The sequence below is a fragment of the Abramis brama genome (assembly GCF_963993115.1).
Source record: "Abramis brama genome assembly, chromosome: 3".
Classification (NCBI taxonomy): domain Eukaryota; kingdom Metazoa; phylum Chordata; class Actinopteri; order Cypriniformes; family Leuciscidae; genus Abramis; species Abramis brama.
In genome coordinates, this window is record NC_139965.1 from 8,333,548 (window position 1) to 8,344,880 (window position 11,333).

General features: G+C 36.8%; 1 protein-coding gene across 1 annotated transcript; it reads right to left on the minus strand.

The window, feature by feature from the left end:
- Positions 1-1,198: 1,198 nt before the first annotated feature.
- On the minus strand, positions 1,199-7,684 carry LOC311079847 (macrophage mannose receptor 1-like). Its single transcript, XM_084109576.1, has 5 exons — positions 7,641-7,684; positions 7,424-7,462; positions 6,969-7,331; positions 4,119-4,463; positions 1,199-1,930 (listed from the first exon to the last, which is right to left on the minus strand). Exons 2-5 carry the CDS (start codon positions 7,458-7,460, stop codon positions 1,563-1,565), a joined length of 1,113 nt encoding a protein of 370 aa, XP_083965702.1. The 5' UTR covers positions 7,461-7,462; positions 7,641-7,684; the 3' UTR covers positions 1,199-1,562.
- Positions 7,685-11,333: the final 3,649 nt, after the last annotated feature.

The window sequence follows — 11,333 nt, forward strand, 5'->3', positions numbered from 1 at the left end:
ACAAATTAAATTATACAGTAGGCCTAGACTATAGACTATTTACTTGTGATTTAGCTGCAATCATGTAAAAACGTTATAATATAAGCTAATATATTTACGACAGTGCAAGTATTCCACAGCGACTCTAGGGGTCGCTGTTTGACAAAAACACAATTTCTACTTAGTGTGGCTTTAAAGTGCTGTACTATTAAATGTGGTAACATTGTATTGTATTGTATTGTATTGTAGGTTTCCCTGAACCATTCAAGATTCCATCACTGTGTAAGTAAATTATTCTGTATTTTCATATTCCTGCCATTTGTTTAATTTGTATTTTATTTTATTTATTTTATTTATTTATTTATTTTATTTAAGTTTTAAAAAGTATTTTATTATTATTATTATTCTCAAACACATGAGAATATATGTTTATTAATTGGAGGCACCGCGCTATTTAACAAATTATTCTTGTAGTATTCTTGTAGCTAACTATCAATTCTTCAGGGGAAGGATCAGACATTACCCTTCATCCAAAAAATGAAAAATTCCTGATTATTTACTCACACCAAAGCCATCCAATATGTATATAATCTTCTTGCCTCAGCAGAAGAGAAGTTAGTTTTGGAGGAAAAAAACTCAAAGATTGTGTTTACAAGTGAATGGCGCACAACCTGGGCCATTTTTGACAGTAAAAAATCCATATTTAGGGCTTCAAACACCCAGCTGGCGAATTAGGGTCTTCTCTAATGAAAAGATTTACCATTTTCAGAAAACAATAAAATATATACACTTTTTTCAAAATTCTGAATGAAAATGAAATTAAATTAAATGTATGTTTCATTTAAAAGCCTGAGGGTAATTTGTCCCAGAAAGTACATTTACATTTACATTTAGTCATTTAGCAGACGCTTTTATCCAAAGCGACTTACAAATTAGGACTAAATTAAGCGAGTCATCAAGAAGAGGCAAAAGCAACAAAAGAAGTGCTCAAAATACAAAGTTCAGGCATTCAGAGTAGCATAAGCCCGATAAGTGAGGTTTTAAAGGGAAAGGTTTTTTTTTATTTTATTATTATTTTTTTTTTATGAGGTTAAGTGCTCACGGAACAAAACAAACGTAAAAAAGTACAAAACGGACTCATGCAATTATGAAGTTCCAGGAAGTCCCTTATATGGACAAATGAATCCAACAAACACACGATTGCGACTATATATTGTTTGTGCTTGTATATTGTTTTTCAAGCAACATCGGTTTATTTTCATATCAGTAAATTATAAACAATGCAGTGCACATTTCTACAGATAAGATTAGTGAAAAGCATAAAGACACACACACCAGATATGCAAAGAGATTCTTAAAACACACATATATTGTGTTAATATATTAGACATCTAAACAATAGTAATCACTGGTGTTAGACAACTTTGATAAGATCACATTATGTCATGACAATTAACAGAGAAATAAAACAGACTTTTAAAACACAATTTGTAGATTCACTCAGAAATGACTAAAGATCAAATCAAACAAATGAAAGTAAACAAGAAAAATAATGAATAATGAACACAAACATTGCCGTCTTCTCACTCCTCAGATCTGCTGCAGATGAAGTTGAGTTTGTGAGTCTCAGGAAGGCTGATCCAGCGCTGATCTCCTCCAGACTGAACTGCTCCTTTTCTCTTCGTAAGGCTGCAGTTTTCCGGTGTCGTTCCGTTCCCTGGAGCCCAGTTCTGATAGCACACGATCTCTCCACTCAACCAGAGCCACATGTTCATTTGGCAGTAGTTGTGTAAACCCAACCACACCGCCTCAGTAGACGCATGTTTAACCACATTCATCACACTACGCTGCATCTCCTCTGAATGAACCGAGACCAGATCCGTATAATTCTGTCTGCAGTATCTCAGAGCTTCAGGCCACGTCAGATTCTCTTTGATCAGAATCAGTTTATCTGGACACAAAACAAACCACAAGCAAAAACTAGAGAGAGACTGATCCAAAACAACAAGCAGAACAAACACTGTGGAGGAATCTGTCATGTCAGACATGTAGCGTGAACTTTAAAGGAACACTTCACCGTTTTTTAAAATAGGGCTTATTCATACACTTTCATACATTTAGATAGGTGGGTAAATGCATTTTTGTCTCAGTGCATGCATTGTTTTAGTTTGACAGGGTCGGCGCTAGCTTAGCTTAGCACAATGAATGGAATCCTTTGTTGCCAGCTAGCATGTCCTGAGTAAAAGTGCTAAAAAATTTTTTTAAAAACCCACGTAATTACTTCTTGTGGCCTGCATATTCACAACGAGTACAAATAGCGATTCAGATTAACACTAGGTGATTTCTTAGGCAGATATTGACTTGGGACTATATTATGGGGAAGCACAGGCGAAGCACGGCTACTTAGGCAAAGCACTGCTACTTGGGCGCAGAGATATCACGTAACACATGAAATCCCACGACTTCTGTCAACATACCGGTGTGCAACGAGTCGAAACACAGAAGAACAACATGCGTGACCTGCACAGAGTGTCTTCGCTTTTGGATTGTTTGTTTTTTTGTTTTTTTTGGAGAAGTTACAGCTACAGTTACAGCAAATATGGTAATTATCTGCGTAGCAAAAGGTTGTGAGAACAAGCAAAGGACATACACGAATGTAATGTTTCACAGAATTCCATCTAATGTGGAACTGAGAAATAAATGGCTAGCTGCTCTGGAGATCTGTACGCCTCTCTACAAAATCAAACAGTATCGTGTTTGCAAAGAGCATTTTGCACCGGAGGACTAAGTTACTTTGAAAAAATGGAATATGGGCCCAGAAAGACGGTCTGAAACATACGGCTGTCCCCATCCCATCTATTTTCAAAGCACAGGCAGAACAAAGTGCACATGTAAGTTGTCTTTTATTACTCTTCCTTATGTTAATCTGTGTCTTTATTCGGTTATAAGATAGATGCTGAGAAGCTGTATATAGACTACGGTTCAACGTTAGCCTCCTCTAGTATAACCTCATGTTGAATTCAACCTGTTTAGCATGAACAACCAAACTAAAATAAAAATCACTGTTATCGTTACCTGTAAAATGAAATGACTGAGGGCTAAGTTAGCTATATTTTTCTCACCGAGTTAGCCTGGTTCGTTTGACTCTGGAGTTTTAGTATAACAACTAGAGAGTAGAAGGCTACAAGCAGTTTACATGTGTCATGTTTAAAATAATCACTTACTCTGTGGACAGCTGTCCATTTGGTCTATTCGGCGTGGGGGCGTTTTTTCCTGTTCACTTTATCACACCGAAAAAAAAAATCGAGTACTGCCGGATGGATCAGCGCCGTGAAATCCGCGGTAGCTGTGACACAACTGCGGGCACGCTCATCTTGATCTGACGCGTTGAGCCTGGTTATCGATGGCAGAAACTTGTCCCACTCGCCACAGCACAGACACTCTATTTCAGTCGGCATATTCCCCCACATTCACACCACCAGTTCGTGTTGGCTCTCATCCTCACGTCCTCGGGCTGTTGAGCGATCGCAACCTCCTCCTGTCGTTCTATTTCCACTCATTTTCTGTGAACTCTTGTATATAGGTATGGTTCTGGCTCACACAAAATCAGCCATGTTCATCGCCATTCATGTACTGTTGGGAAAATAGCCAGGCAGCTACTATTCTCACCGGTATGTTGACAGAAGTCGTGGGATTTCATGTGTTACGTGATATCTCTGCGCCCAAGTAGCAGTGCTTTGCCTAAGTCGCCGTGCTTCGCCTGTGCTTCCCCATAATATAGTCCAAAGTCAATATCTGCCTAAGAAATCACCTAGTGTTAATCTGCATCGCTATTTGTACTTGTTGTGAATACGCAGGCCACAAGAAGTAATTACGTGTTTTTTTTGTTTTTTTTGATCACTTTTACTCAGGACATGCTAGCTGGCAACAAAGGATTCCATTCATTGTGCTAAGCTAAGCTAGCGCCGACCCTGTCAAACTAAAACAATGCATGCACTGAGACAAAAATGCATTTACCCACCTATCTAAATGTATGAAAGAATGTGAATAAGCCCTATTTCAAAAAAAACGGTGGAGTGTTCCTTTAAGATATCTGGAGGTGATGGATGGATTGTGTGTGTTTGTGAGGATCTGCTCACCTTCATGACACACAAAAGGAAATTGGTTGTTGCAAGAGAAGTCTCCCCATTGACCCAGAGCGTTTGGTCTGATCACTGTACAGTTTTCAACACCTCCAGCATTATTAGGTTCACCAGAAGCCCAGTCTCTGAATGAGGAGTTGCTCTGATCTGACCACTGCCATGAGTCTCTGAACAGACCGATCCAGACATCATTAGATATGTGATTATCATTGATGAACTTCTGAATCTGTTGACTCTCATTCTGGTTCCTCACACTGACCAGATCAGTGTGATTCTGTCTGCAGTAACTCTGAGCGCCTCTCCAGTTCTTCGTCTGATTGACAAAGACGAGTCCTGTGTTTGCTTTAAGAAAAACAAATGGAAACATATTCATGAATCAGCCTCTTCATTAGCCTTATGCCGATTTACGGTTTGGAAGTAAAGAGGACCAGTGGTCATCAGAAACTAGTGATGTTAAACATGACACTGAAGCTTCAAAGCTTCATATCGAGTTTTCAGCGCAATATCTCATGAATCTCCGTGCCGGAGCGCGTATTGCTTTCAGAGAAACACGTGATCAATGAAAAATGAAGCCTCACTTTCTGTCCAGTCTCGCGAATGCTTCACTTTGCGTGTCGGAATGTTTGAACCCAGAACATTACTCTACAGGTTTCTGAAAGTTTAAGTCCATTTACTATTTTTATTTTATTTTTTATAAATAAGCCTATAGCCTGTGTTACATGATCACATATTCTGCCATAAACATCATAGAAACCATAAAGTAATTAGACCATCATTTACTTGCATCAAGCAACTTTGTTGGTATTTTAAAAAAAATAGTATTTATATAATTTTTAGATTCAATTTATTGCTACATTTTAATATGTGATTTATATTATCAGAAAACTGAACATTTAGCGTAGTCAGGCTTTTATTTCTGCTCAATAGATAAAACAGCGGCGCTGTGGACAGGGGTTATGGCTGCTATAAATTTGACCTGCCACAAGATGGCGCTGTTTTCGACACTCTTGATGCTTCCAATCTTTTCCCGGAACAATCAGGGAAATTCTCAGTGCTTCATGAGGCTTCATTTCTCCATCCCTATCAGAAACATGTGTCATTCATAGACTGATTTTGCTGATAACTGTTGCGACAAACTGCTGGCCCAGCCAGACTGCACCAGGTGGAGTTGATCTGCTCATTAGCAGGGTAGACACAGGCTGTGTACGAATACACCCTTAAATAGGGCACTATTTGAGGAAACAGCCATTTGTAGTGGAGTGTGCAAAATCCTGTTTTGTATCTTTGTAAGCTTTTAAAGTGGTGTTTGTATTTGTGTTTAAAAGTTTTTCACCTGACTGACTGAATCAAACTTTCAAAATAAAAAAGAAAGAGAGCAAAAGTGTGGTCAAAAGAGTGAAGTCCAGTTTAATTATTATTGTAGGCTATTGGAAAGTGGCAGACTTCTGCACACTGAGAACCGTGCAAAATATTGAGGAATCACTTGACAATAACATTAAAGGGATACTTCACCTCTGGAAAGACGAATGTGTATTTAAAATGGGTCATTTATGTAGTAGAAATGTGAAATTATTTTTTTATTTGGAGCCTTCTAGACTGAGAAAAGCCAGAAAATGTATTTTTGGCTTATGTGGATGAAAGACAACTCCCAGAATGCACTTGCTTCGCTGCTCTACGAGGCCACTCCCAAGCCACGCCTAGTTAAACAACTAGACTAGGCTAATAGTTGACTCGAAACTTAAAAGAGTCGTCTTTGTGAGTCTTCGTGACGAGTCTGCCCGGGATTTCGAGATCGCCCAAAATGTTCGGGATTTTGTTCGGGACAAAAAAATCCTCCAATGACGCAAATGAAGATTTTTGCCAGACAAAAAAAATACATAAATCTCTCATATCAGGGGGATATGAGGGAGGGAAGCACGGTAATTCGAAAATACTACAGGTTTTCTACTGATACAAAGCTTAATGCTAAATGCTGATGTATCCCTTTAAGTTACATTTACTGAATTTTCATGACAATTTTATTGCAACTTTATATTTCTCCACTATGTGTCCTTACACATTTCTGTGAAATACTGGATTCAGACACACAGAGCTGAATGAGAGACACATCAAACAGATGAAGATGTTACACTGCATATTAATGTTTGTTAACTAGTCCATAGAAATGTGTCAGTAAAAAAAAAAAAAATGTCGGATTGTAGACTTATATTTTAGGCTATTCAAATGATTATTGTTCCAATATTAATAATAATGTTACTGTTTATCTTTTTTTTTTTTTTTTTTTTTTTTTTTTTTTTTTTTAATTGCAATGGACAATGTGTCCGTGTGAGTTCCCTTAAAGTTCATCTAAGAATGAGGTTTTTCTGGGTTAGTGTTGAGATCCTGAATCAGCAGCTCAAGGCGTTCAGATTGTTTATCACATGCTCTGATGATCACAAATTCATGTCTGAAAAATTGTTCTCGGTACAAGAGTTGTGTTCATATACTGTATATCATTCAAGATGTGTAAAGTTATTGTATGTCTATTGTATGTTGACATTATATGCATTCATTAATTCATTACAATTTATTTTGAATTTATAATTTACAGTATAGTTGCTGTAAAAAATAAATCTGCTCTCTAATGGCAGATTCCCAGAGTTATCAACAACAGAAGATCAACATGTTCAATATTGGTATATTTTCTATAAAGAAAGTTGAAAGTGTGACAAATATCCACAGTCTCCTCTATATTTATGAGCACATTAAAAAATAGCAGCATTTAGTATTACATTAATTGTGTACAGTATATTGTGCATCTTTTTTTATAAATGAATGTTTATTGTGATTGTATGGAGCTGCACTTACTGTTAGATGAACTGCAGATGAAAGTCCGGCTGTTACTACATGAAGTATCTTCCCATTGTCCATTTCTCATCATAGCACACTCATCTCTGCCATCAGGTTGATAAGGTCCCCAGTTCAGATAGAGCGCAGGTTCACCTGAAGACCACTGCCATTTATCAACACTCGTCTTCTTCAGCCCAATCCAGACATCCTGAACACCTCCATCATTCAGACTCTTCTTCAGCTCGTTCATGCCGTTCATGTTGTCAACGGTGGCCAGATCTGTGTAATTCTCTCTGCAGAATCTCTGAGCTTCAGTCCAGTTCTTCTTCACGTTTATAAAGTGATACTGACGCTGAACACATTCAGATACGGAGCAGAGAGCTGTGAAAGAGAGCGTTTGATTTAATGCTTTTCATAACAGGGTCAAACCTGATGAAACTATAAACCATAAATAAAACAACAAACACACTCACCAATGAGAAGAAGAATCAAATATAGAGTTTGGTCCATTTCTGAGGAAGAAACACATTGAAAAACTCAGACATCAAACATTCCCTGATTCATTTTGGAGTAAAAAATGACAATTTAAGTTAGTATCTAAACAGCCGCATGAATTCACTGAACATAATCATTCAGACAATATTAACATCTGAAAGTCTAATTGTGTTTGAAGAATGAACATGTTCTTACTTTAGAGGTCGTGTGTTTCTGTCCTGAGTCTGATGTTTCTGTCTGCAGATTTAAACTACGTGATTATTATATCTGCTCTCATCCCTCATTCAGCTCATCACATCATTTGTTTATTTCTCTGAAAACCCGTATTTCATATTTTACTTCCTCCTTATTTGTGTATTTGTCCAACTCTTTCCCCTTATTTGCATCTTGATGCCTGTCAGTCTGTATTAGTCTATGTTAATATGGACCTTGATCAGAAAATTATATACATATGAACATTCATTATTTACATTTGAACATTAATAACTAAACAGTTTCTCTAATGTTATTGCTGGACTGTATAACTCGTGTTACATCCCTGTTCAATTTGACATGTTTGTGTTTCTCTGTTTTTGGTCACTTTTTATCTGTTTGTGTGTGAACTGAACAAGCCACTAATGATGTGATTGATGAGGGTTGAGTTTATTAGTGAAGGTGGGTGGGGGGGTTGAGGGATTGAGGGATAGAAAAGGACTATATTAAAGCTACAATATGTAAGATTTTTGTAATAAAATATCTAAAAATCACTTGCACAGTGTGATATATTTCCTGCAGTTGTGTACTTACAATATCCCAAAAGTTCCCAAAGATTTCCAACGCGTGCCGTTTCCGAGATGCCGAGAGCTTCACGTCCGCGACTTTGACTTGACAGAAACGCCGCTCTTGCATGTACTTTATTAGACAAGTGAGCAAATGTACATAAAACTAATCAATGTCATACAGTGTGTGCAGAATTATTAGGCATGTTGATTTTCTGATAATATTTTTTTTCCAGGCACATTTTACCAATTCCAAACCACATTAATCGTAACAACTACTATTAATTTTGTATTTAATAATTTATAAGTGAAATATAATTGTTCATGACTGGAAAGTGCATTTCTAATGTTAGTAAAGGTTGTTGGACTCTCATTATCTCACTGAAATAATATCATCATCTTCTGCTGCTGCTGTTTCAGAATAAACGTGTCTTTATTTCCTCCGTCTAAATACTTGATTATGATTGGCTGGAATGCAGACACTAAAACGTTAAAAAAAAAAGAAGTAAAATCTGTCTCTTTGTGAAAATTCTTATTTTGTTTAATTTCATACTCCTGCTTTTACGATTTTCTTTTCTTCTTTTTTTCGTGTTTATAAAGCATGAACACATTTGCATGTTAACACATCCTCATCACTCATTTGTTTATGTCAACGTTTAGATGTTCAGACTGGACAATATTTACATCTCTGACGGGAAACAGGAGAAACAGTGCGTTATTGTTCTAGTCATATTTCATTCAGTCGTATTAATTTAGTTTCACTGAAACAACAGGAAAGTTACACTATAACTTTGTCCCAAATCAGAGCTGAATCCTTCAAAGTCCAAGAAGCTCGAAGTGAGTGTTGGCTGCGTCTGAAACTTAGGCAGTGACTTGTTGCCTCGCTGCCCTATCAGGCAATGACTTGCAGGCAGACACGAAGGTACCTCACAAAACTGATTTCAGACACACTTCTGATGCAGCGATTACAGCAAAATCTACAGCAAAAGAGAGCGAGCTTCAGTGAAAACTAAGTGAATATTTAATGACTATAATAGTAATGTCTCGCTAGAAAAACTCATGAGTGGAAAACATTTATCAAAAATGTACATTTACACAAACTGACCACCGGCCGCAACTTTCAGACGCCATCTTTATTATTCTAGCTCAACTGTCACAGAATGGAAAGCACAGCATTATGGGATATCAAAGGCAGCAAAGGATCTCAGACAAGACCATGGCCAGGTGAAATAACTACCTAATGTTAATTTAATCTAGTTGACAACAATACATTTACTTAGATTATTTATCATATTTCATTTCATATTTGAAAGCGGAGGTGGAACGACTCTCTAACATCACCTCATCCAGAGGGACGAACCACGGCCTAGTTGCAGAAGAGGAAATAAATAACGCCAGTTAACATTTGTTTTTTTGGTGTTCAAGGGAGTCACTATACTCAGCATGCACATTTTTCTCCAGAATCATCCTAAATCAAGAGAAAAGGGAAACTTGTGAGAAATGTTAACACAAAAATGCAAACTTATAGGTTAAAAAAACTATTGCTACTTAAGAAATAATTTACCTGAGTACAAGTAGAAGTACTGAAAAATAACATAACTCAAGTGAGAGTAAATAAGTAGTTTGCTGAAAAACTACTCAAGTTACTACGTTACAAAGTAGGGGTGAGCGGGGCACAAACTAACGTGGGGTTAGTTGTAACACATGGTTGAAAACTTTCCACATGCCAGTGTGACCTTTGCTTTTTTTAACTGACCCGGTTTGTCCCACCCTTCATCAGCACACACACTCGTGGATGATATCAGCATTTATTGTCCTGCACACAGAGCAGTGAAAGAGAGACGATAGTAAGTCGTAGTGTTGTTAAAGCTCGACCCACCGCAGTTCTCTTTAGCTCTGCTGCTCTCAATGTAACAGTAAACACTCATTCACATTATATTGTACTTAACAAAACAGTAAACAAAAATAAAACAAATCTGAAATGTAATAAGCTTTCCAGGAAAATTACAGACTTTGTAAACAATTCAATGTTCTCATTTCCTTCTTAAACTTTGTGAGGTATATAACTGATTACACAGCTTACATCATCCACTTTATGTTACTCTTGAATGTATGAAATTAATGGAAATAACATCTGGTAGGGGAGACCGGGGACAGTTGCAACACTTTTTGCATTTCTCTCAGTTACTCAGAGACTATTTGGACTAGACCAACCAAATTTGTATATATTAAACTAGCATCTGTCTGCTATTTACCCATAGCATTTAATGATGATTATATATGACATATCGTTCACAGTATTTATTTGAATGGAAGAAGTCAGATGTTGCAACTGACCCCGACCCAGGGACGGTTGCAACACGTTAAAAATACCTTAAATTTCTCTAATTAATTTTAGCTTTTTGTCTCAATGAGCATATAATTCTGAAAATATAAACTGTTTTAGGCCTACTATAATATTATAGTATTATTTATTTCAATAATATTATTGTAGCCTATAATTTATTTAGTCATATTTATCAAATAACAGTTATTGAGTTTATGTGTAGAACATAGGCCTACATAGATTCCGTCTGCAGGCGTTACAGATGCTATTCAATCTCTCCATATTTCAGTGTCAGACAGGAAGAATTGAACAATTTGTAATGCAGCAAACCTTTATTAAACGTGCAATTTATAACTTGTTGCAACCGTCCCTGACCCTATCAGCCATGACAGAACATCATACGCCTGCTAGACACACTGACTTTGACACATGCTAATCATGTCACTTAGAAGTCAACAAAACAATAATTCAAACTAAGTAAGTTTTGATTAATTCATACAAAATGTCTGGACAGTATGACAAAAAATATATCTCATTAAAAAATTTACTTTCATACCTCCAAAACAAGTTTTGTTCAATAAATGCAGCAGCAGATGTTGAATATGTCTACTGTCTTCTTGGTGGGGGGAGGGTCTAACTGTGCATGTACAGTATGAGTGTCATCACTCTAGCTTGTTTCTGATTGGAGAAAAATTACATGTTGCAACTGTCCCCGGTCTCCCCTACTTTAAGTAAAACCATGAATTAAGTGCTTTATAAAACACAGTTCGTACCAAATGTTTCTTAACAATACAGAAAACACAA

Bases quoted from the DNA above. Each gene is read 5' to 3' on its own strand.
- LOC311079847 (XM_084109576.1), bottom strand. From the start codon at position 7,460: ATGGACCAAACTCTATATTTGATTCTTCTTCTCATTG. The intron at 7,332-7,423 runs GTGAGTGTGTTT...TCTCTTTCACAG, and splicing joins TTTGATTCTTCTTCTCATTG to CTCTCTGCTCCGTATCTGAA. The intron at 4,464-6,968 runs GTAAGTGCAGCT...TTTTTCTTAAAG, and splicing joins CATCTGCAGTTCATCTAACA to CAAACACAGGACTCGTCTTT.